Source organism: Chelon labrosus (assembly GCF_963514085.1).
Source record: "Chelon labrosus genome assembly, chromosome: 11".
NCBI classification, from domain to species: domain Eukaryota; kingdom Metazoa; phylum Chordata; class Actinopteri; order Mugiliformes; family Mugilidae; genus Chelon; species Chelon labrosus.
Genome location: NC_140344.1, coordinates 17,662,569 through 17,689,707, shown reverse-complemented (window position 1 = coordinate 17,689,707; position 27,139 = coordinate 17,662,569). Strand labels below are relative to the sequence as shown.

At 42.4% G+C, this 27,139-nt stretch overlaps 1 protein-coding gene across 1 annotated transcript in view; it reads left to right on the top strand.

The window, feature by feature from the left end:
• shank3a (SH3 and multiple ankyrin repeat domains 3a) overlaps positions 1-27,139 on the top strand; it is a gene marked incomplete at its 3' end in the record, with an annotated part of 136,045 nt that overhangs the window by 103,204 nt on the left and 5,702 nt on the right. The window contains exons 15-24 of the mRNA XM_084555486.1: positions 13,256-13,331; positions 17,154-17,236; positions 18,455-18,579; positions 18,861-18,996; positions 22,579-22,659; positions 22,847-22,870; positions 23,223-23,350; positions 23,563-23,668; positions 24,270-24,796; positions 24,877-26,981. Of these exons, the coding sequence (XP_084411612.1) occupies positions 13,256-13,331; positions 17,154-17,236; positions 18,455-18,579; positions 18,861-18,996; positions 22,579-22,659; positions 22,847-22,870; positions 23,223-23,350; positions 23,563-23,668; positions 24,270-24,796; positions 24,877-26,981 (3,391 nt within the window). The remainder of the gene's footprint in view (positions 1-13,255; positions 13,332-17,153; positions 17,237-18,454; positions 18,580-18,860; positions 18,997-22,578; positions 22,660-22,846; positions 22,871-23,222; positions 23,351-23,562; positions 23,669-24,269; positions 24,797-24,876; positions 26,982-27,139) is intronic.

Below are 27,139 nucleotides of genomic sequence, written 5' to 3'. Positions count from 1 at the left end.
TATTAGTTTTAACTGCAAGGGGCTCAATAATCCTTCAAAACGCAGTAAGGTACTTCACCATCTCCGACACTTAGATGCCCACATTGTGTACTTACAAGAGACACATCTCAGAGATAGGGACCAGGCAAGGCTGAAGAGTGGATGGGTGGGGCAAGTTTATCATTCTTCATTCCCGGGCAAATCAAGGGGGGCAGCTATCTTGCTTCATAAATCTATTCCATTTATACACTCAAAGGTGATTTCTGACCCAAATGGCAGATTCATCATCGTTACTGGTCAGATGTACAACACCAATATAGTTTTGGCCAATGTGTATGCACCTAATTGGGATGATGATAGTTTTTTCAAACGTCTATTTTCAAAACTTCCTGATCTTTCAACACATTATCTAATTCTTGGTGGAGACTTTAATACCTGGCTCAACCCGCAGCTAGATCGTTCCTCCTCCAATAGATGTTCACCATCAAAATCCTCCAAAATAATTCAAGCCTTTATGAACGAATTTTCTGTTTCTGATGTCTGGCGGTTTTTTAATCCCTCTGGAAGGGAGTATTCTTTCTTTTCTAGTGTCCACCACACTTTTACTCGTATTGATTATTTCCTTATTGATAACAACCTCCTTCCATCAGTGTCATCCTGTAAATACGAGACAATCGTTCTTTCTGATCATTCTCCTGTGTCCATGGCAGTTTATTTTAAAGGCTGTGTTGGATCGCGTGTTACATGGAGACTCAATACAAGCCTCCTCTCTGATCAGGATTTTGTTCATTTTATTGTTCGTCAAATAGAACTGTTTGTTAGCCTAAACAAAACTCCTGATGTTTCAGCCTCTGTCGTATGGGAAAGTCTGAAAGCTTACATCAGGGGGGAAATAATATCTTATGCAGCATATCAGAAAAAGGTTAGGACTGACCAACTCTCTATGCTAACTCAGCGTATATCTCAGCTTGATAGTGTATATGCAACCAATCCATCCCCAGATGTGTATAAGGAACGCTTATCTGTACAAGCCGAATTTGATATCCTTATGACACAGCGCTCCGCTGAACTCCTACTTCGAACCAGATCAACCTATTTTGAACATGGCGATAAAGCTAGTAAATTACTTGCACATCAATTGCGTCAGGCTGCCTCCTCCCATCAAATCCCTCAGATACAAACTGACCTGGGCAAGACATCTGATCCTTTAGAGATTAATAATGCTTTCAGAGACTTTTACATGTCACTTTATGCAACGGAACAAACTTCCACCTCTCTCGATTTCAATAATCTTTTTTTTAATGGTTTGGATATCCCTTCTATTGGAGAATCTGCTGCAGATAAATTAGATCAACCTATCACTGTAGAGGAGCTCAATTCAGCGCTCCTGACATTGCAAAGTGGTAAATGCCCAGGACCGGATGGGTATCCCACTGAGTTCTACAAGGTGTTTTGGCCCCAGCTTTCCCCTTTGCTATTAGAAATGTATAATGAATCGTTTAAAAATGGCCTTCTTCCTCAGACTCTCAATCAGGCATCTATCTCTCTCATTCTAAAAAAAGACAAGGACCCCTTAGCCTGTGCCTCTTTTCGCCCTATAAGTTTATTAAATGTTGATTTTAAAATACTGTCTAAGCTTCTGGCCCTTCATCTAGACTCTATTCTCCCAACTATCATCTCACCAGACCAAACAGGGTTTATATGCAATAGACACTCTTTCTCCAACCTTAGACGGGTATTTAATACCATTTACAATCCCTCCATCTCTCACACGGAAGAAGCTTTAATATCCATGGATGCTGAGAAAGCTTTTGATAGAGTGGAGTGGAACTATCTGTTTTACACTCTTGGAAAATTTGGGTTTGGGGAGAAATATGTATCCTGGATTAAATTGCTTTACTCCTCCCCACAAGCCTCGGTTAGAACCAATAACATTCAATCTGGGTACTTTCATCTCCATCGCTCTACGAGACAAGGTTGTCCTCTAAGTCCTCTTCTTTTTGCAATTGCCATCGAACCCCTTGCTGTGGCACTTCGTTGTGACCCTGATATCTCTGGTATACACAGAGACGGTATTGAATTGAAAGTTTCTCTGTATGCTGATGATTTACTCCTCTTTCTTTCCAACCTCTCTGTTTCTATACCTGCCGCCCTGGTCTGTCTTCAGTCCTTTAGTCAAATATCTGGCTATAAATTAAATCTTACTAAGAGCGAGATATTCCCTGTTAATACAGCAGCTCAGACATTCCCTTTACACAACCTGCCTTTCAAAGTAGCCCATCATAGCTTTAAATATCTTGGAATTCATGTCACTCACAAATTTAAAGACCTTTTCAAGGCAAATTTTGCTCCCTTGCTATCTAAAACTCAAGAGGACTTTGAACGTTGGTCTCTTCTCAATTTGTCTTTGGCCGGTCGTGTCAATTCTGTGAAGATGACTACTCTCCCACGTTTTTCTTATCTGTTTCAATCTGTCCCCATTTTCCTCCCTCAGTCTTTTTTCCGTAAATTGGACAGTCTAATTTTAGAATTCATTTGGAATAAAAAGGTCCCTAGGTTGCGTAAACAACATTTACAGAGACCCAAACCACTTGGGGGGTTGGCTCTTCCAAACATGACATTCTATTACTGGGCTGCTAATATTAGAATTCTAAAGTTTTGGCTCCAATATGAAACTTTAGATCCCGCGCCCACTTGGGTAACCATGGAGGCATTTTCTACTAAACCAGTTTCATTGAAGGCTTTGGTGCATTCTTCTACTTTATCCTCCACTTCTCCGTACAGTAAGAATGTGCTTGTGAGAACTTCTCTTAGAATTTGGGCTCAATTCAAACGCTGTTTTGGTTTACAATCTTTCTCCATCCAAGCTCCAATAGCCAATAATCATGCTTTCCCTCCATCACTTGTAGACAATGCTTTTTTAATTTGGTCCAATCAAGGCATAGTATCATTTCAGGATTTATACATTAACAACACCTTTGCGTCCTTCCAACAGCTCTCTGAGCAGTTCTCACTCCCTAAACATCACTTTTTTAGATACCTACAAATTCGCAGTTTTGCTCGCACAGCCTTCCCAAATTTCCCCAATTTGCCCAACGAGTCACCTCTTGATAGGTTTTTCAAATCTAGTTACTCATTGAAAGGGTTAATTTCAGATATTTATAATCAAATTCTCTCTCTTCGTCCAGATCCACTGGATAACATAAGGGCCTTGTGGCAAGAGGATTTGGGGGAGGAGTTATCTGAGGTTTTGTGGGACGAAATTCTTAGTCGTGTGCATAAATCTTCAATATGTGCACGCCATGGCCTTATTCAGTGCAAAATTCTGCACCGTACGTATTACACTAAAGAGAGGCTGGCTAAGATCTACAAAGATATATCTCCAGAATGCGATAGATGCAAGCAAACCCCAGCCAATTTAATTCATATGTTTTGGCTCTGCCCATCTCTGTGTAACTACTGGACGGACATTTTTAAAACTATTTCAGACATAGTTGAAGAGAGGATTGAGCCGAATGCTCTCACTGCATTGTTCGGTGTCTCCTCCTTTGTACCTTCCCTATCACAATCTAATAGAGATGTTATTGCCTTTGTCACCTTATTAGCAAGAAGACTAATTTTAACTAAATGGAAGTTAAGAACCCCCCCTTGTCATGCACGCTGGTTGGCGGATGTTCTTTATTTCCTTCAATTGGAAAAAATCAGACTTTCTACAAGGAGTTCTTCTCAAAAATTTTGGAAGGTTTGGGGCCCATTTTTTCTTTATTTTGAGAGTACTAGTTTCTCACATATTCCTGACTAGGACTAGACTGGCCTTAACCTAGCTATATGTCATATGTTATGCTCTGTTGGGGTGGCTACCTATTGTAAGGTTTTGCTGAATTTGGATATTGTATATGTGTCTGTGTTTTTGTATTTAATCCTCATTACTGACTGTGGAGGGTTGTTGTGTTTTGGTTTGATTTGATTTATTGTTGTTTATTTTGTGTATGTAAGCAAAAAAGGTAACTTGTTTTTGTACAGATATATTTTTTTAACTGCTTTTGTATTGTTGTCTTGAAATTAATAAACAAACTTGGGAAAAAAAAAAAAAAAGATCCTTGATCGTATACTTTTATGGACGGAGCGTGTGGCGACTACCGTGGTTGCTAAAAGTAGGTACAAAGCTCAGAAGCCACTATGTGACATGATTGCTTTTCTTGTTCTTTCTTTCCCTCCTGTTTATATATGTTGGGGCAATAAAAACATTACGAATGGAATAGCTTGAATCACTAGAACACCATAGTTTTTGCAGGGTTTTAGTAAGCTTAATGCAGAAAGCAACGTACAGCTGAGCTGACAGTGATGCTTTTGGTCACGGCTTAAGTCAAGCTCTAATGCATCAGGCTGCTAATTCAATCAGTAATTGTGACGATTCAGTACAGTTCAGTTCATCTGAGGATTCAACACTTTTTCCAATGCCTTACACTCCTACTCTCCTTGTTCCTCCAACAGAATGTGTTTGTACGTCTGAATGAATCTCCGCCTGTGTTGACCTTGACTCAAAGATCTGTCATGATGAGCCATCACAGTGTTTGAAGAGCTTGTACAGCAGCTGCTTCTTGTTGTCTGAATTTGACTGAATTATTCAAGGCTTCTACCACTTTGACAGAACTGAGGTATTTATAGGCGTTGGTCTCTGCCTCTGACACTTACACAGTAGCAGCGAGCTCTCTGAAGGCTCTTCAACAAACCAACCAATTCTGACAGAGAGGAGGAGGAGGAGGAGACAGTAGAAAAGCACAGATGTGAAATGTATGCTGGAATTCGTTGCTAGAGGCTGAAGCAGAATGGGACATTAAGGCCAGAGACGCTGATGCACAGTTTCATTGGTACTTGTCCGGGAAGTCTTATTTCATTCTCAAAACAAGGATAACTGGAAGTCCTTTTAAAGGAACATGGTGCTGCAGAATTTTGAATAGCTGTCTGCTCAAAGTAGACGTTTCTGGAGAGCTTTTAATCGTGTCAAGGCAAAGATGAGAGAGAGCCCAGCTCCTCTCAGTGATTCACGCTGGAAGATGGACAAGTGGGGTTGTGGAGAGACGAGCTCCTGTTCAAAGTCTTAGAGGAAACTGTGAAGGTAAAAATGGACTGTTGTCCAATCATGGTGTCGGATCTGCCTGTGCTGTGTAGCAGGATAGATGGAGTGGTAACAGTTGTAAAGACAGAGCAAACCACCTCCATGTATCATGGCCTATACTGGGGTAAGTCCAACACGCTGCACTGTTCTGATGTGAGCACACTTCTTGTGTACATGGCTCACTTGTAGTCGCAGTGCATGTGCTGTTAAAATAGTATATTGTAAATCCTAAAATAGCACCCTTTTCTATATATATATAAGAAACTTCCAACATGACTCAGCATAAGGAGTAATGTAGTAGAAGAGTAGTATCTGTCTGCAAGGGTGCAGACGTTTCCATTTTTAGAAGAGGGGGCTTGTTCACTACTACGGTTTTAACTGGGAATGAGGACTCATCACAACAGGAGACTATTTTTCAGATAAATATTTTACAGACTAATTATAACTCTTAAAGATCTTCTCAATATTCACTTAATGAGATGATCGAATCTACGTGCTTTGTCCAGTTTTCCTTTGTTCTTGCTATCGTCTCCTTCCTCTTCATCTCACGTAGCTCTTTTAGTCATTTTTGATGGTTTTTTTGTCCATTGTTTATCTTCTTAATATAGATGTGTCATGATTATCAAATAATCCCCCATTACCCAGGACACGCTCTATCCTACTCTATCGGCAAATCTGGTATTTTAAATTGTAGAGCGTTGGCAAAATGTTCAGCTCTCACACTTGATAGCTTTAATGAATTCTTTTCTTTTAGTGCTGACATTATTAGATCTCATCTCCTGATCTGTTTTATTAAAAAGCGTGTCTCCCTAACAAACCACGAGTATTTGCGATGTCATTCTCTTAATTTGTGCTTTGATCAGTCTTTTGGCCCCCACTGACTTCCTTTCAGTTATTGTGTTCTTGGTGTTTGTACGTCTCAAGGCTTAAATCAGCTGAGTTTGCAAGATGACGCTATTTTGACTGGACAAATTCGATCATTGATCATTTATTCAAACACAACAAACAGCACGTTGACATATCCTGACATACTGAATATGTTCTTGGGGCTGTGCAAATATTTACTTTCAGTAGCACACTTTCAGAAAGTGTACATTGCTATGAAACCTCATAAGATAAGATAAGCCTTTAATTTATCCCACAGACATTTGGAAGCACAAAGTGTTTTAAAAGATGACAGTAATGAATGATTTCTCGGCATGCCCATTATTCTGCTCTTAATAGAAGTAATCCTCAAAATGTTTGCCTCGGTTGATGTAGCCAAAGTAAGAGCATACATAGGGTTTAATGCTATACTGTCGGACCTATAAATAGAAGCTGTTGTACCTATTAATGCAGACAAACAAAGACGCATTGTCCTATAAAGAATTTGGTCAAATGATTTCCTGCTTAAAACTGTTGGTGATATTTTTATGAAAGATTTTGGTCGGTGCACATGTGGTGGCTTTTCTTTTCAATACAAAAGCCCCCACATGTTTCACCAAACGCACACTTTTAACGTGAAGCAACAAAAGCAGGATGCTACGTTTGCAGGCTGTCGTCAAAAAGAGTCGCTTACTTTTTAAGGCAACAGGAACCTGACAAACGTTGCTCACGGAATACAATTTAATGAAGTCATTAGCAGTAACTCACAGCTCTGAGAGGGTAAAGGTGGCAGGTGACAGCAGTAAACAGCAGCTGGTTTATCTGTTTACACTGCAGACAAACAAAGACATGTTGTTGTTTAAAGAAGTAAGTCACCTGATTTCTTGCATGGATAATTTCCTCTGAATACCTTGTGTGTTAAGGCAGTTTGAAGCGTTGGAAAGGTGAACTCCTCCACGTTTAAAGAATGCTCAAATATCGAGAGGTAATTTGCTGAATTGAAAATAATCGCAGAAGAAAATCATATGTTATCAGGAATGTGGTTTGGCTTAACCAAATCCGAACCACAACAATGGCACATCAAAAAATATGATTAAAATAGGATTCACTACTAAGACGCTAATTATTTTGGTGGTCTGTTTGTCTGGTTTACTTTAAGTCTTTAATTTTAAGTCTTCTCCCTGTCTTCCCATTTTTCCTTGTGTCATACCATCTTATTCTTTTTTTAGCTGTGCTGCCTTCCACTTCATAGTGATTCTTCTCACCATGCCCATGTAAAAATTTAAGTTTAAGTCACCTTTGATGTTGGATGCTATCCTGGAGCTACAAACCTTGTGCATGGTTTACTTAAATTCCCCGTACGTATAGAGCAGATAAAGATTAAATTGATGCAGGGCCTGCTTTTTTCTTTTGTACTGAGTTTTCTTTCCCTTCAGTGTCCTCTCCCTCACACTGTCATATTGTGAGCATGACTAATTTCACCCGGTAATGGAAAAAATGAGTTCACCTTTCCATTAAAGTCTTACGCAAGAAGGTAAAGGGATAGAAAATCGCATTTAGACACAGGAAAATGAAGAGGAAAAATAAAATGAAGACACTGGTGTGTCCTGTGTGTGATGTGGGTGAGGCTTGTATCCATCTGCATGCTTCAGTGAGTCCCTGTCGGATCTGTGGAACGACAGGCAAATTATGTGATAGCACAAAAGAGAAAGAAGGAAAAGTGAATTATTGTTCTACAAGTAAGCTCTCAGGCTGTGTGGCTCTTTGAATGCCGTTACACCGAGGAGTCCAGCATTGTTCTGATTAATTTGAATACTGTTTTACTATTCAAGGTGTAGGGAGCCCTCTGAGTTACGAAGACGGCCCTTCGTAGGTGCCTTTCCACCGGATTTAGGAGGTTAACACATAAAGTATGAACGAGGAAGCAGAGGGAACAGGAGAGAAAGAGTCATGAGTGGGGGGTGGGGAAGGAAAGAATTAAAAAGTCAATGAGGCTCGCTTGATAAGTGTGCGTTTGCGTGTATGTGTGTGCATGTTTGTGTGCAGCTCTTATCTGTGGTAAAACAGCATAGGTTAATTCTCATTCAGCAGGGTTCATAGACTGTGTGTGTATGTGTTTCTGTGTTGGTTTGTCTTTCCATTCATCTGTGTGCATGAATTGGCTCTTGCGTCCTTCAGACAAGGACAGTGAAGGTGTTACAATCTGTACGGAATGGAGAAGCGCTGTGGGCTTTAGAAAGACCTGTATTAGCATGTTAGCAGATTGACAAAAGGCCTGGCATGTGGCTGGATGTGCTGAATATGCTTTGTATTGTATTGTACCACCAATGAGAATGAAGCTTATTTTCACATTTCTATGGATGAGTTATCGCTCATTACACGTAGAAACAAAACCCTTCAATCAATACCACATTAAGTCTGCGGATGAGCAGACGTGGAGCATTTATCTCTGGAAGTTAGTGAAACATCTGCAGTGTACAAAGGATTTTTTAAGTGAAGCAATGTGTTTAGCTCTCTTGACGTAAAAAAAGACGCTAGTGTTCAAAAGAAAACAAATGGCTAGATTTCTAGTCACGGTACAAAGAGGAATAACATCGCCTTGTTTAAGATTACAAAAGCTCTTTGGTGGTGGTTAGCAAAATACAAAATTAATTTATTGGCTTTTACAATTACTACTAATGAAGGCATAGGTGTCCAGATGATGGCCCAGTTTCATCAAGTGTGTCAGTGTAGTGAACTACCAGAATTTCTCTGAACTGGAATTCAGCCGTCATTATTACACCCACACTTTTCCCACTGTGACAAGTCAGAATGTTTACTGTGAATAGGTTGATTACACAGTACGGGTAATTAATTTGGAAGGTTGTTAGTGCGCCTGTGAGATATGCTTTGAAAAAATATAGCCCCTTATTGAAGCTTGTTTTAAGAAGCAATCGATGTAATCAAACCCTAATTTCATGCAGGGTGATTGGTACAGTTATTGTACGTACTCCCAGCTTTAGTCTTAATAGTTAATAGGCTAATAGTCTTTCAGTATTTCATTAATCTATCAAAAATGGCTCCAACTTCAAGTTTGTACCAAGAATCATGACTTTATACAAATCTCCAGCACTTATTTGCAACCTGTTCAACAGTTTTGACTGTATTACTTGACCAAAAACCACTTTGATAACCACTGCCATATTAGCTGTGTTTTGTACCAAAAACTTTTACATGTAAACATGTAAAACTAGATCTACTTCCATGTAAATTCAATTCAATTTTATTTATTTTCCACAAAACAGGTCAGCAGTAGAGTTATATAATAATCAAAACTCATTAGAATTTGCATCATTTAGATGCTTAACTTCCGGCTTTAGTTTTGTTTGTGAACCCTAAATGGACCAAAACCAACAATGCATGTGTTGATTTCTTGCTTGGTACAGACCGAGGGAGCCAGCGTCTCTAGAAAACGTCTTAAAGTACAATAAAATTGCCCACAGTACATCTCTGCAACCTTGAATGGTCAACATAAGGTCTCTTTACTTTTTCTAGCTGTTTCTTTGCCTGTTTATTCTTCGTGGCAACCGACGCTTGTGCCAGAAGCTGTCAGAAATGTGAAAAATATTACATCCGTTGCAACGGAGACTTTCTCCTGGCAGCTGCTGCAAAAGGAACATACTGTATAAAAGCTTTAACAAGCGACTGTAGGAGTGAGTGCTGCTGAGTCATATCAGTTTGCCACAGACATGAGAGTGACTCAAGAAATTAAAATTTGATCTTTTCTTACAGGTCATATCCATCTAAGTATGTCTGTCATGCAGCACAAAACTAACTCACAATGCAGCACATTGTTCTTGTAAAAATACCTCTCTCTCTCTGTCTACATGGTAGATCTCTCTTATTAAGCCATGTTCTGAGACAGACCTCAGCATTCAGGCAGTCGTCCCTCATATTGTCCTTCAGAGGGTGATGACCTTCCTCCCTTCTTTTTACTCTATGTTTTTTATAAACTACACTTCAGTTTTTCTCTTCTCTTCTCCACTCTTTGAATATTTTCTAAATAGTTTGAAGGATAACAGGAAGTAAATGTTCTACCTGGATATCTCCAATAATATCTCCAAGCAGCTTGGAGTGTACGCGCATGTGTGTGTGTGATAGATGGAAGTGGAGTTGGGGGTTATCTGTGCTATCAGGGCCTTGCCTTTAGATGCTCCTGGGCTGTACAAAATACATGACAGTTGTGATGAATGAGCTGCATTTTACACTTTTAAGACTGCATCTGGTATCAAAGAGTGTGCGGTGTGCGTAGTACACACAGACAGACACACACACACGTACCGTACTTACAATATTTTTACACAATGTATACATTCACGCTCACCAACTTCTAAAGTTATCCATTACCTTGTCTGAAGTGAAAGCTTTTCGATGATGTGTATGGCTGAATGTGTGTGTGTGTGTGTCTGTGTGAAAGCTGAGTGACGGTCGTAAAAGACTCTAAATGTGCAGGAGAAGACGAGCGCTGACTCATCTACAACTTTCTCCCCAAATATCACCTTTTCTTTCATTACTACTTCCTTTTGACAGCCGGTGCTAACAAAATGTCATGTCTTCCCTCCCCAGACCGGACATGGAGTAACCTTCTAATCCACACAAAGTATAATCATACAAAAACACCCACTCGCTTTTATTCCAGGAAAGAAACTTTCTCATCTAGTCTACAGTACTTATATTTTAGTTTGCACAATATGCAGACTGGCCGACTGGGGCCTTTCTGTGTGGAGTTTGCATGTTCTCCCACTGTCCAAAGACATTCTCCTTAGGTTAATTGGTGATTCTAAATTGGCCATAGGTGTGTATGTGAGTGTGAATGGTTGTCTGTCTCTCTGTGTTAGCACTACGATAGACTGGCGACCTGTCCAGGGTGTACCCCTCCCTCTTGCCCAATGACAGCTGGGATAGGCTCCAGCCCTCCCGCGACCCTCCAGAGGACAAGCAGTTACAGAAAATTAGGGATGTCCCGATCAGGTTTTTTTGCCCCCGAGTCCGAGTCCGAGTCATTTGATTTTGAGTATCTGCCGATACCGAGTCCCGATCCGATCCAAAGTGACGTCATGCCGCATACGTTGTTTCTGTGTGGAGTTGAGACGGTCTGACTCTGTACCACCACATAACAGCAAATACTCAGCTGTTATTTTTCCCATTTGTTTTGAAATATTATAGATCTGATAAAAAAAATAATGAGAATAAATATAAATATATATATATATATTCGATCCCTGATCGGGATGTAACGTCCGATTCCGATCGAGTCTGAAACCACGTGATCGACCCCGATTTCCGATCACGTGATCGGATCGGGACATCCCTACAGAAAATGCATGAATGAATATATATATATATATATATATATATATATGTATACAGACTGTGCAGTCATATAGTGAGGTGTCAGAGGAAATTATTGCCCAGACCGACTAACCTCTGTGATTGGAAAGACACCAGTTATTTTTAGACTTATATCTCAGCAGAACCGAAAATGACAGAGGAGCTCTCACTCATCCTGACATATGTCTTCTTGTGCGTGGGGTTTGCATTGAGGGAAAATAGCAAAGACACACGTTTACAGTCACGCTGAAAAAATAGTTAAAAATTAAAAGATCATAAGGGAAAGGCGAATGACGAAAATGAGAAGGAAGGTGAGAGAGGAAGTTCAGAGTCTGATGGGCTGAAGTTAAGTGAAATCGAGAACTTGGAGCGGCTCTCCCGAATCCCTTTTCATTTTACGCCTTTCTGTTGTGACACCGAGTGTCAGGGAATGCAGTTATCAGAGCTTCAAGTTGTTCTCAGCCGACAGTCTGTCACTCATCCGTACAGTGAGATGGACAGGATAAAGTGCATCTTAGGATGCCAGTCACTTCAAGTGTGTTCACTTACTTTGATCTCTTTCCCTTTTTGATCTTATTCTTTCCCACATACACACCCACCGGCCACTTCATTAGGTACACTACAGAAAATGAAATTAGAGCGCATTCTAATATAACAGTCTTGCACTAAATCCTCCTTCATGAATGTTATAATCTTCAATTTATGTCGAAACGGTAATTCAAGTCTGTGATCATTTTGGAAAACTGTCTGAATCCCACTAAGATTTAATGCAGGACTTTTATATTAGAATGCATTCACAAGTGAACCTAATAAATTGGCTGCTGCATGTGTATAGCTTAAAACACATCTTTACGTGTTACCTCTGTTACAATGCAGACAGTTAAGTGAGAAGTCGGGGGGGGGGGACACGGCAGACTCATGGCGACATGCTGCGTGTCTCACATCACCACCACGGCGCTCCTTGCTTTCATAGCTTTGCCCAATTAAGAGTTTCTGTGTGGCCTCAAAGGGTCATGCGGTGTGTAGTCAGCAGATTGCTGTTTAGTGGAGATGCAGTGTGTATTATTGGCATGGGGAGAGGGCATCGATCTCTATCAGCACTCCCACGGGATAAATCCACTTTCTGATAGGAACCACGCACACACATACGCTGAACCCAAGCACACACAGTATTAACTGAGCTCCCCTTCTAATGCATTTCCTTTAAAACGAAACCTTTTAAAGGCAGAATTATGCCATTACTTTACTGTTTCAAAAGCAAAGAAATTACCATAGAACAATTATACTCTGGTAGGTTATGATAAATGAAGCATGTTAATGATAATTACTTCTCTGTGGCAGCTTAATTCCTCTCTGTGCTCGCTGAATTAGATTATTGCTGACATTTTTACACTAACATGCTAAGAATTGGAGCACACTCAGCCTTGACGTTTGGGGAAGTTTGTGCATTTGTAACAAGCAGAAATGCATTTAATAAAAATTTTAAAAAAACAATTGTACTTCCTAAACCATGTTTAACTGCAATCTTGGAACACTTCTAGTTTCAGCTCATTTACTCAGTTCTGTGATGAAATGCTAAAAGAGCACATCACACTGGCAGATATGGCTGATCTTGCTTTCATGTCACACTCAGGATACAAGCTTTGGACCCTGGATGTTCAATCACATTAATAACCTTGTCACAGTTTGAGGATTTTAACACCTTGTAATAGGTAAATTAAATCCTAAAGAGCGATAATCTGGAGACTAATTGACATACAGTGCTGTATTTTAACCTCAAATAAAAACATTTATTCTTTTTTTTTAGCCTTTATGTCTTCAAACCTTGGTGTCGGCTTACAATAAAAAGAAAATAATATTATGCAAAACGTGGAGGTTCTGGATTGTCTGATTAGATTAAAAGGCATTTGATCTGTTTTACAGAGACTCGAGAGGACCGCACCAAGAGACTGTTCAGACACTACACTGTGGGATCTTACGACAACTTCACCTCATACAGGTACACCCTCTTTCTTTGAGATGGCATGCTACAGCACTTTGCAGACCACGTGTAGTCACGTAATAGACTACACAGGGTTAATGAAGTGCATGTGGAAAGGTGCTATGGAGCTGCTGCCATCTAAAGGTATGAGGCTGGCAGTGCACCCAACTCTACCATGCACAGGAATATGCAGGAATGTACACCGATCAGGCATAACATTATGAAGACTGACAGGAGAAGTAAATAACATTGACCATCTTGTGACAATACAATGTTCTGCTGGGAAACTTTTGGACCTGACATTCGTGTGGATGTTACTTAGACATGTAGCACCCACCTAGACCAGACCAGGCACCCCCACCCCATAGCAGTGACACTCCTTGGATGGCAGCAGCCATCTCCAGCAGGATGCAGCCTGACACAGACTAAATACATATAAGAGTTTAGGAACAACTCAAAAAACATGAAGAACAGCACAAGGTGTTGACCTGGCCTCCAAATTCATTAGATCCCAAACTGATCAAGTATCTGTGGAACAAGCCTGATCCACAGAGGTCCCTCCCCTCAACCCATAGGACCCAAAGGCCCCCACTAACAACATCCTGTTGCCAGACACCACAGGACACCCTCAGAAGGCCCATGTTCATTCTCTGATGAGTCACAACTGTTTTGGAGGCACAAGGGAGACCTACACAATATTAGGATTTTATCATAATGTTATGCTTGATCGGTGTATTATGTAACTGAGTTTGCATCTGTGTGTGTGGCCTGACTATGCACACAGATGCATAGCATATACTCTACATGCAAGTGTGTGGGCACATTCCTGTTTTGATTGGTTGCCATTTTTTTCTCATTCAGTATGTTTAACGTTTTAGTCTTTGACTCTTTGTCCATGTCTCTGTTGTCCTGCTCTTGTCTCAATATGACATTTATTGTCTAGAGTATGTGGGTGCCCCCCGTCTTCTAAATCAGATTTGTTTGCTCAGAGTGGAGGGCAGGCTACATGAGGTTTTGTTATGATGCAAAGTCCCACTTTAATGCCACAGTTTATCAGTTTGATATACACAGAGCTAGACGACTGTATGAGCAGAATTTCTACCTACTTCCGCAGCCTTTTATAAAATGTCAGCTCCTTGCATTCTAGGATTTAGCCAGATTAAATGTCACTTGTGTAACCAGAGCTCCAGACTTTTACTAAAGCCATTAGTCTGTAACTATAGCTATAACTATACATATATATGACATTGTGTTTTTACTTTGGAATTAAAGGTAGTACCTGTAACCAAACATAGTTTAGTTGATAAGTGGAGAAATAAAACGTAAAAGTGAATGTCTTTATAATTTACAGAGGCTTCACAGTAAAAGTGAATGCTGCTCAAAATTAAAATTTTAATGGCAGATCATAGACAGTATATTAAAAATGGATGTAACCACCTGGTCTGAAAAGTGAAGCCAGTGTGGAAAGTTAAGTGCAATACCAGTGATGGCCCTGGCTCCGAACGATGGATTTTAAAACAATCCTTTTTAAAGATAGTTCTTTAATTAAGTAGGTATTAGTCCTAAAAGAGATATGTTTGGGCTGTTCCTGGCTTAAATCGTCTGGTTTAAAAAAAAAAAGGTTTAAAAAAAAAAAAAACAATGTGAGATGTCACTGTGTCACATTTTATATACAGTCTATGGGTCAGACCTTATGAATGTCTGAATAAACTACCAGTTCCATATGTCAGCTTGAGGCCTGTGTAGATCAGAGACTTAACTTGCGCTGCGTTGTACAACATCTCAGCTCCGAGCTACAGTCTCTGGAATATTAAAATCAGAAATGTCAAAGGGACAGGTTTATTTTGAGAAAACATTTACCATTTGGAAAAGTGAGTCTTACATTGTTCGAGTTCATACGTAGGCGGATAGAGCTTCTGAACGAGGACAGTGAGCACATTGCATTAATGCTGCATTTCGGGGCATAGAGCAGAGATGAAAGCATACTGGATGAAAGGGTTTTGGCTCAAACAAAGTATCTTAGTGATGCTTAACCGACACAGTTTACTGTGCATAATAATTAGAGCAAAAGTGGATAGATAGCTTTTTACGAAAACAAACCTTTGGCTTCCATCCCGCAGAAAGGTTTGTTTCGCGTCTCCTGGCTCTGGCAGCAGGAGCTCTGTCTTCCCCTGGTAAGTCTCAGAGAGTGGAGTGTATCTTAGCCAATGACACTGCAGCCACCCACTGAGTTGCAACCTGAACACAAGCCCTCTGTATCTGCCTCAGCGATGAGGTAGAATGACTGGTAACGCAGAAACTCAAAATACAGCCATTTGTGAAGAAGTTCAGGGTGTAAACTGGCGGCAGTCCCTTTCAGTGTAAGTGTGTTGTGAAAAGATTGGAAGATGTGCTGCAGTTTATTGCTGTTGTGTACACTAGACTTAGATTAAGGAATCTTACATTCAAATCATCTACTCATAGAGTGTGACATATTCAGGCCACCTTTATACTATAGAAATACTTGCAGCTTGGTCCGTATATTTAAGCTGTTCGTCAAAACATATTGAACTTACAGTTGGGTAATGAATATAGGCTTAAACTGCATAATTACAGCTTCATATTAGAAGTAAACATCCAAACTGGGGGAAAGATGAAATACATAGTTCCCTGTTTTCAGCTGCTATACATTCAGTGTTAGTGCTGTTTTATGCACAGATGGGAGATATTCCTTAAGCAGTTCTTCATCAGTAGAACCGGTAAAAGGGTCTGGTTTTATTTCAAAGTGTGGCTTTGCATTTTGAAACGGTTTCTGTGAACACAATAATATGTGTTTTTTAGGAGCCCTTAATGCAAGTGAAACAGGTCATCCTTCAGAGATATAACATGAACATCAGTAGAAGCTAAATCAACAGTTCTACTAGAAAAAGAACGCACTAGTGAGCTCTGTAATCTCAAAAGGTCTGGACGTCCACAGAAGACAACAGTCTGGATCCTCATTATTGTAAAAAGCAATTAATTAATATTAAAGTCTAACGTAACAGAAAACGGCACAAGGGCAAATACAACTTATAGGGACCTAACTGTACAATACAGATACATACACTAAAAGTTGTATTTTACTGTCGATTAAGTATTATTCAGATGTCTAATAATGTACTCCTCTACATCTATGACCACATTAACTCATACCAATTGTTTTTGCATGCACAACAAACCGCACTGCTGATTTTTTGCTGTGCTGCTGAAGATGCTGCTTTACTAACACTGCCTTTGGCTCAGCGGCTTTGAACACATATGCAGGAAATATGTGCAGAGCACCGCAGGTCAACACCGCCTACCAGCCACCACCCCTGAATACTCAGGAAGATCAGACAGTGATGAACTGCTCTCTTACTTTTGCCGTCCTGTTCCTTCTGTCATTAGTCAGGGCACAGAATTGCATCTGAGCCGTCTCTGTCAGTTTCTCACGCGGAAGCCCTCAACACACTTCTCAGGAGCAGTCTCATCTGAAGGATCAGTCAGAAGATTGATTCACTCTTAGGTTTTATCCCAACGATGCTTCAATCATGAGGACTCACTCTATCGCCTGCTCACTCTCTCTCTCTCTCCACCTGTGTAAATACACAACTCCTGGGAATCCTGAGTTGTGGTTTCTTGCTTGGCTTTTAACTTGATTGGTAAAGGAAATACAGGCGTGTGTGGTTTCGTGCGTGTCTGCCTCCACCTCCTCCCCAAGTCTCCACTCCCACCGACCGACCCTCTTTACTCCCCCTGCTCTCTCTCTCGCCCCTCTCTCTTTGTGTGTGTGAGGATGGTGCTGGAGTCATACCTGCTATCCCTCTGCTCTTTCCTTCACAGTGACTATATCATAGAGGAGAAGAATGCTGTTTTACAGAAGAAAGAAAATGAGGGGTTTGGCTTTGTCCTGCGGGGAGCCAAAGGTGAGCAATACACACACAGATGCACACCTTTACCAAAACATCCACCGCCTATCTGTTTTCAGTCTGTGTGAGGGTTGTGGTGTGAGAAGTAGCTTTGTTGATCTGGGTCACAGACTACGGCACAGTCGGTATTGTTACTGTGTGAGTCAACAACACAACCAGCTTTGGTCAACACTCAGCTTGTATACTCAGATGCACTCAGGCTTTTGGGTATGTGTGTGTGAGTGTGTGAGTGCATGTAGCCCCTTTGGTGGCGTCATCCTTGGCTGAGCTGTCAGCTCGCTGTCCCATCTGCTCCACTCACATGGTGCTGAGCTTTAGTGGAGACACTCTCCTCTCTGCCTCCGTCTCTCTCTTATCTCACTAGAGTTCTGCCCTGTCCATACTTAATTGTGTTCCTGTCCCCTCTCCGCTGCCTCCTTCATATCCTTCCTGTCCATTATCCTCTCCAAATATTGTCGTACCTTGCGCGTTTTCGACCGAAATCGCCCCTCTACTCGTCTCTGTCACCGCAAATTCATTTTACTCGAGCACGTGCCAGCTCCCTGCTCGGGCTGGTTACCATGGCAACCCCTCTCAGGCACCTTGCCGGGAGTCTGAGTGTGCTTTACTGCTCCATCACTCACTACCATGGATCTTGGCTCACCCCACACTCTTTTTCAGTCTGTCTTTTACTCTCCTGTACCCTTAAACACACACACACACACAGCTTCATGGTCCTGTGAGAGCTCTCATGTGTCAGTGATTTACTTGGATTCTATCCAAGATTGAGTTTCTGGTAGCGCACTCACTTAACCAACTATCCTAATGTGCTCTACTGTATGAGAGTGTGTATATTTTAGTCGAAACATGCGTGAGTTGTGCAAGAGTGAGTGTGTGTTTGTAGCATTGTTTAGATGCAGCAGGCAACACAAATAAATCCACAGAGCGATCAGGACTTCTCGGTCTAATATACTCAACAAATAGAACTAAACACCGTGCAAATGTATTCGTTGTGTCATTTAGGTAAAAGTAAAAATGTGAGTTTTGAACAATTCATTACTGCCTCCAAGCCTCCAAGGACATTAAATATAGTGGACCAGCAGCCAGTGTTTTCCACATATTCTTTGCTGTTTATAATACATTTTGTCTTCATTATCTTGTAAAATGAATAAAAGGATGCTTTAAATTTTACTTCACTGTTGTGGGCGGATTTAAAACCTCACTGTTCCTTCTCAGCCGAGACTCCCATTGAAGAGTTCACCCCCACCCCAGCGTTCCCTGCCCTGCAGTATCTGGAGTCTGTGGACGTGGAAGGAGTGGCTTGGAGAGCTGGTCTGAGGACAGGGGACTTCCTCATTGAGGTGATTAAGGACAGCGCTTCACTTACTACTTCATCTGCGTTTATCTCACAACAAACTGGCGATGACTTTGAACAGAGAAGCAAAAGAGAACAGCTGCAGGGTTCTGACCTACGCTGCAGCTGTGGCCATGAGGCAAACAATGTGTCTTTGTGTACCTGCAAAGAGTGAATATTTGCAAAGGATATATGAGATTTTACCTTCTTCTTTTTTAAATAATGCGTTATTGCTCAATAAAGAACACTGACAAGGTTGGCACCTAAGTCTTTGTGTGTTTCTTTTAGGTAAATGGGGTGAACGTAGTGAAGGTGGGCCATAAGCAGGTGGTGTCCTTGATCCGGCAAGGGGGCAACAGACTGCTGATGAAGGTGGTTTCTGTCACGCGCAAACCTGAGTCGGAGGAAGTCGTTCGCAAGAAAGGTAAAGACAAAAAGGGAGTTACTTGGTTCTTTTGTGTCCTCCCTTTTACAAGTACATATTGACTAATGCAGTTACAGTGATCAGGCACTTATATGGAGGAAATGGTTTGGGACAGAATCATTCCCAAAATTGCTGATCAAGTATTTTGCTTACAGTAATGAAGTGGTGTGCTTAGAGATGTTGATTTTGTGTCTTTTAACGCTGTACATAACATTATAAACAAAGTTTACCCTCATAATAACCCATCTAATTGTATGCACACTATTACACACTTACTACTAAAGGCAAACTTCCAAAAAATAAAAAAAATCCAATAAGATGACTTGATAATATGATGAGATGAAATTTGGTGTTGCCTCGGGCTGCCTTGTGGAGTCTACTCAAACAATGACAATCTGCCATAGCCAGTAGTGATGGAAACAGGAAAGTGCATGAAAAGCACCTGGCAGCCCTCGTCAAGTGGATTGATAATTCTCCCTTGAGGGGGTCCTGCCGAGACAATTTCATTAATTCATATTCACATAAAATACAAATCTGCATGAGACTGCAATTGTAATCATCTATTATAATGACCAGGACAGATGTGATTACTGTAAGCCCTTTTCACTGGATTACGTTTCCCTTGAAAAAATATAATATATAATGTGAAACCACATTTGAAATGCTGCATCATGTGATAAATTCATATGTACTTACTATGCAAGTGATACGTTAGCCATTAATAAAGAACATGTTGCACTAATTATACATAAGGCTTAATTAAAGTATTTTGTGTCATCCAAGATATGTTTCTTTGCGTATGTCATTCTTAACGTCTGTTGATTAACTTTATGCTTTGATACGGAACGAGATACGATTATTTCTGTTGTCTAAGTAATTTCAGCCACGTTTCCCTGCTGTAAATTCATGTAGTTTCCATGTCAACCACGGCTCGCCATTACTCAGCTGCCCACACAGTCCTGGCACAGTGACCTCAAAAATGTGTATACGCTGTTGTGTGTTTTCTCCGTGGTAGAGTGGTGTGTGCACCACTTTGTGATTATTGAGATGCAGAGACGGGGATGAATTAGTTTCCCCTAGGTTCAATGGGACAGCACTCTATCAACTAAATAATGCTCAAGGCTTTTGTGGACTCTCTTGTTCTGTCCTGCTCTCTCTGTCTTTCTTTCTGTCACCCATGTTGTTTTTATACTTGTCACACACACACTGAAGAAAAACTTTTTTAACCTTTTTCAACTCTTTGTCACAGTCGTCTTAAAAGGTTAGCAGTTTGGGGAAAATGCTTGTTCACTTCATGGTGGAGAGTTAGATGAAAAGATCAATACCTCAATGTCTGTTATTGCTTAGCTCCAGCACCAAGGCTGGAAAATAGATCAGGCTTGTACTACCCAGACATTCTCCAAAGTGACGCATTTTATTACCTTCTAAAGCTCACTACTTAACGCTTGTTTCATTTCATTTCATATACAGAAACTTAAATGTAAAATGGCAATTTGCGTTTTCTAAGGAGGTTGTATGTTTGACTCCTTCTGGGACTGACAAAACACCAGAGAAGTTAGGACTGCCAACTCGTTCCAACTCGTTAGAGATGTTTATTTGGGTTTTTTTTATACTGTACATGATGACATATAGAACTGGGTCAGAACCGGATATATAACCAGATGTCGGTCTTGTTCCAACTAAGTAATAATCTGTTGTAGCATGTTTAAAAGGAAAAAATGTTACACCTGTCAGTACAGTATATGCAGTGCATATGCTTGGTAAATGCTTTAAAATGTAATGAAAGTATATATACATAATTGCTTTTTTTTGTTTTGTTGTTTTTGCCATGCTTATACATTTAATTAGTGGTTCAGTGTTCATTTATTGAATTCCAGAGTTGCCGTCATTAATGCTTTCTCGTCTCAGCTTGTGTTTAAGATGCTCAGATTTTAGATATATTTGGTAAGTGACGGAACAATTGAGGTAGACAGTCAAGACAATGGTTGGTAAAATTATTTCATAGTCAGCTAGAGGAGAGATGAGCAGACAAGTGCTAAGCGAAAGAGGGTGCAATTAGCCATGGACTAGATGGAGCGTATCTGGTACTTCAGAGACGAGAGAGAACTAAATTCTTCACTCTTGCTTCAAACTTCTCCCAAATGTCTTTATCTTTTGTGCCCTAATCTGTGTTGAACACCGTCTCCTGCTGCTGCTCAGCTCCTCCGGGGGGACTTACTCTGCTTATTGTGCTACACCTTTTGCACAAGACCCATGCTGCTGGCACACACTGCCTCACAAGCAAACACACATTCTCTGCACCATGCGTGGCCTCACTACTGCCACCGTTGCCATGGTGACTACACTGCATGTTTGAATTAAGCATTACATTACAGCTACAGCAACTCTCTCTCCCTCTGAGTCTGTGTCTGTTCCTCTCTCTTTCTCCATCCTCCTCCATCTCCTCTGCTCCCTGCTCCTGTACCAGAATGTGCAGGCTGGTGAGAAAATGAAGATGTTTGATATGGACAATACCCAGGATGGCGTATGTACACTAGATCTGCAGCTGCTGACGACAGCGTGATAGTTATGCTCTTGTAAGACATTATCTGTGGGATTTAGAGATCTGTCGCACTACAGTGGTGCATTGAGTGTTAGCTGGTCGATCTCAGAGCAGGCTGCTCTTTTTCCGTCGAGGAGTACTGTTAGGAAACTTGGTTAGGTTAAAGCATGCAGAGACCGTTGCTGCTGTACATGGCTTTATAATCAGATTGCATGGCATTACATTGTTACTGCAGATTTAACATGCCTAAATCCTTTATTTTCCATTTGTTTTATTGTTTTATTTGAAGCGGTTTGTTTGTGAAACTAACATTTGGTTGATATGATTTACTTCTTTGAATACGACACTATGAGCTCAGTCTTGTGTGTGTAGAGGGACTGGCTCCTGTGAGCTCTATAAACTCTGCGGTGCATTGTTTTCCTTAGCTCTTGAATTTACTGTCTTCTCTTCGTCTGTCAGTCCACATGTCATTATGTCCCTCGAGGAGTTTTCTCTGCGGGAAAAGGTGCATGTGCCGGTGTGTCAGTGTGTTTCTGTCTGATGCACAACTGCGAAACTGCACACAGACAGCAAATTAAAAGTAAGATGGATGACTTATTCACTCTCTTTTCCCCACACATTGCGCCGATTGAGGCAAGCAAATTCTATAGTCTTCTTTTGTTTCATGGGAGGATCCAGAAAGCTAGGGATGTTACAGAGAGGACTGAGCTGTACGCTTACTGCAAATGGGCTCCTCAAAAGAGAGGAATTCTGTCAGCACAAAGACTAAAACACTAAAAGTTTTGAAGACAGACTGTCAGATTTTATAAGCCATCTGACCAACAGAGAACAAAACATGAAGAAGTTGGGCTCTAATCGTAGCCTGAACAAGGCGCTGGCTAAGCGGGACGCATCAAATTCATCAGAATTTGACCAAATCAAAACAGTGAAGACGGGATGGACTGGCCGTCTGGGGGATGCCAGGAGGGCACTGAGCCGCAAAGCTAAAGGATTTTCATCCCACTCAACTTCCTCCTCAACACCATGCCTTTTTTCCACAGCCCCCCCACCGCCCAAGAGAGCTCCCAGCACCACCCTGACACTGCGCTCTAAGTCCATGACCGCTGAGCTTGAGGAACTGGGTGAGTGCCAAAGAGCTGGCATGCATGCTTAGATACTGGCAACATTCTCCTCCTCCTTTCCTGTCGTATTTCTGCTTTCGCTTTGTCATTAAAACCTGGTGTGTCTCCTAACTTTTAGAGTAGTCACTTCTGTTGGTTGTTCTTGTCATTTTCCCTCCTCTGCTGACGCTATCTTTTTCTCACCAAGCTTCTGCTCGGAGGAGAAGGGGAGGTGAGTCTGAGGCAAGAAATTGACGCCTCTCTAAATCCATAAAGATGATTTATCACTAGGAAGAAGTGTTGATTAGAGCAGAAAAGCAGAACATCTGGACTCTTTCTCCTCTTCTTTTTTTCCTCTTTTCTCTTTCACTCTGTCTCTTTTACGTCTCAGCACTCACTCACTAGTGGACAACAATAAAACTGTACTGAGAAAGTAAATACTTCAGGGCATGACATCGCACTTCAGTGGATAGCTGTATTTTAGAGATAGCTTTACATTTTCTCATGTGATCTCAATCTCAGATACAATATTTCCGTGATCTTATATTACGGTATTTACCTCTGGCTCAATTCTTTCTCAACAGAGAGACTGGACGAGATGTTGGCATCCCAGGAGTCTATGTTGCGTTCTCAGCCATCTGAGGCAGATTACAGAGCAGCCACTGTCAAACAACGACCTACCAGCAGGAGAATAACACCAGCAGAGATCAGTGTGAGTGCACCTACACACAGCTCACTGGCCGACAACATGTGCTACTATGCTGCCTGACACACGATATACACAAAGCCTACACTGTTTGCATTGTGCCACGTCTTGGTATTCTGTTATTGGCATTCTCAATCACATTTAAGGTGTTTATTTAGAAACTGTAACAACTTGATAACTGTCTTTAACAAGAGTCAATTCTGGGTATTGTGCTGCAGTCACTGTTTGAGAGACAAGGGATGACTCTACACGGAGGTCTTCACCCGGGCATTGAGAGGGGTCACATACCACTACCAAAGGGCATGTCCAGGACAAAGTCTTTTGGTAAAACAATCACCCATCCTGTACATATTCAGATAAGGTGAATGGATAGTGTAATCGTATCTACAGTAGACAAAATAAGATGAGGGAGCTTCATTCTAAATTCATAAACTGCATCATTGCACCCACAAAGAACAGCGTGTAAACAGCAACAGATAAAATAGAGCAATGGATGAAGCTGCAGGCTCATCAAATTTAAACGTTCTGACAAGAATAATTTCCATCTGATTTGACAAATTCTGAAATTGAGTGGTCAAACCTTGACAACAAATGTCAACAGCTGAGTTACAAATACATACTTAGATATTATTAAATATTCAGAATGTGAACAGTGCATATTTAGATGATATTTAGAGGACAGATGTTCAAGTACAGAGCAGATCAACTGTATTATTATTAACATTAATTATGAATTCCTCATAATTCATGTTCAATTGATTGTTAGAGAAGTCAAAAATAGTTAGAATTACAAGTTGGTTTGAGGCACCCGATACATCATTAACTATGTAAGTAAACAGATCATGATGCAGCTGTGGACCTCATATACATAGCAGGCTCAGTTTCCAAATCACCAGATGATCCGTGTTCTTCCCTCCTTCATCAGGTGCCACTGAGGAGGATCGGCTGTCAGCCCTTGCAGGCGAGCACCGATTTCCCCGCAGTTCCTCTATGACAGACAGCCTCCGAGACCACGCACAGCCCCATCCTATCCCTCCACCTCCACAAACGGCACCTCCTCCTCCACCCTACTACCTAGACACCGGTCCTCCCCCAGCTTTCTGCCCTCCGCCTCCACCATCTAGGACTCAGAGTCAGGGCCATGAGCCTGGAGGACGATCCAGCTTCAAGCCGTCCTCCTTGGACCTGCCTTACGAGGCCGCTCAGCGACAGGCCACGCACCTCGAGAGACAGAAGAAAGCCCGCTCCATGATCATCCTGCAAGATTCTTCCCATCTACCTGTAGAACCGACGGAGATTCCCCGACCTTCTGCTGCTACTCCACCTGAGCGAATCAAAAGGAAGGGTCGGATTATTGACAACCCTTACGCTAATGTGGGTCAATTTAGCATTGGACTATACACACCCACCAAGCCCCAAAGGAAGAAAAGTCCCCTGGTGAAACAGCTACAGGTAGGTTGCATGTTAGGTCTTTTTTAACTACAGAAGGCACTCCTGGATCTTGACCAGATTGTTTTGTTCTTAAACTACAGGTAGAAGATGCACAAGAAAAAGCTAGTTTGGCCTTAGCTGCTGCCCACTCGCGAGAGAGCTCACCCTCAGGACGACACCCACATACCCATGGGCACACACACACCAGCCGTGCAGACTACTACCAGCATCAGCTGATGGCTGAGCGAGAGCGTTTGCGTGCCCAAGGAGAGATGATGTTTCAGGGTAAGGGCCCCTTCGCTGCTGCAATTGCTGGAGCAGTCAAAGATCGTGAGCGTCGCCTAGAAGAACGGAGGAAATCCACTGTCTTCCTTTCTGTTGGGACCATGGAGGGGGCGTCAACTACCAGCTCTGATTCCCCCTCTCTGACTCAGTCTCACTCCATTGATGAACGGATGCTGACCCGAGAGCTGGGACAGCTGCCTCCCCCTGCCTTGGCTTTAAGCCCCTCACCTAGTGGTACCACCTTCATCCACCCACTTACAGGAAAGCCCCTGGACCCCAATTCACCACTGGCTCTTGCGCTGGCCGCAAGGGAGAGGGCATTGACATCCCAGTCCCCAACTAGCAGCCCAGAGCCTCGGACTAAACAAGAGCGAGCAGGCCAGGGTGTACTATTCTTTGACACTCAGACCAAAGACTCTCCTCATGGGGAAGGGGCACCTGCATCTCCACCTTTTTCACCTAAAAGCGCCAAGGCAGCAGGGTATGGAGCTGGATCCTCCCCAGCTTCAATTTTAGTTCCCCAGCCTACCAAACCACAATGGGCTACATCACAGTCACCTGTATCATTCCGGCAAGAGATGGAGGCCAGAATAGAGGAAAGGAAGGAGGAGAAGAGACTAGAGGATAAAAAAAGTATGCTAATCAGCATTATGGATACATCACAACAGAAGACAGCAGGGCTAATTATGGTCCATGCTACTAGTAATGGGCAGGCTGTGGGGATAGGTTCAGAACTAGAGGAGACAGCGGCCACAGCATCTATCGAGCCCAGTAAATCACCAAGTCCTCGGGCTAAATCCCCCAGTCCCACGGCCCCCTCACCCCAGGTCCAGCTCCAGGCCCAGCCCCAGGCCCTGCCTCAAACTCAGCGTCCTACCAGTCCAGCCCAAGAGAAGAGTCTGGCTCAGGGAAGCTCAGAGGAGGACGTGGATCCATACACGGTGACCCTGCCCCCTGCCATGTTATCCTCTAGTGATGAGGAAACAAGAGAGGAGCTACGTAAGATTGGAGTTGTTCCGCCACCAGATGAGTTTGCTAACGGGCTGCTGGCACAGGCACAGGGGACGCCAGTGTCCCCAGCTAAACCTGCCACCTCCTCCACGACCCCTGCAACACCGACACCCCAAACTCCCTCAACCCCAGCAACCCCGACTGTAACCCCAACACAGCCCCCACCTCCAGCCAGTGCAGTAGCTGTCTCAGGGAAGCCCTCTGACCCTCTGGAGCCCCCACCGGTGGGCGAGTCTGGCTCTGCGGCTGACTCAGGCGTGGAGGAGGCTGACACACGCAGCTCCAGTGAGAGAGAGCGAGACCACCATCTCGAGACCACCAGCACCGTCTCCACGGTTTCCAGCATGTCCACATTGTCCTCAGAAAGCGGCGAGCCTGCCGATACACACACCACGCACACCTCCTATGCCGACGGGCAGACTTTTGTGCTCGACAAGCCGCCAGTGCCTCCTAAACCCCGACTCAAGTCCCAGATAGGAGGCAGTAAAGGCCCCGTCACCTTCAGGGACCCTCTGCTGAAGCAGAGCTCTGACAGTGAGCTGCTATCACAGCAACAGGCAGCTGCCCTGGCTGCTGCTGCGGCTGGAGGAATTGGGCTCCCCTCAGGTGGTTCAGCCTCAGTGACTGGCCTAGCCCCCACCAAGCCTCGCTACCTCTTCCAGCGGAGGTCCAAGCTTTGGGGGGACCCAGTGGAGCCCCGTGGCCCAGGGGTGGGGCTAGGCATTGGGAGTTTGGGCAATCTTGGTGGGCTAGGGCTGGGGCTGGGTGCAGATGAGGGAACAAAACCATCTGTTATGGGAGAGCTCAGTTCACGACTACAGCAGCTAAATAAAGACACTAGGTCACTGGGAGAGGAACCGCTGGGAGCATCACTTGACCCAGGGAGGAAGTCACCTGTGGCAGGTGCCAGGTAAGAGATTATTAGTAAAATGTACTGAAAAAGTCCTTCAATATTATATTACAGAACAGTAGGCTGAAAAAAAAAATAATTTGAAGTTTAATTCATATAGTTTTACTTCTCTGGTGGTATAACTTAAATTCAAGTCTCAGTGAAAATGATCTTAATTG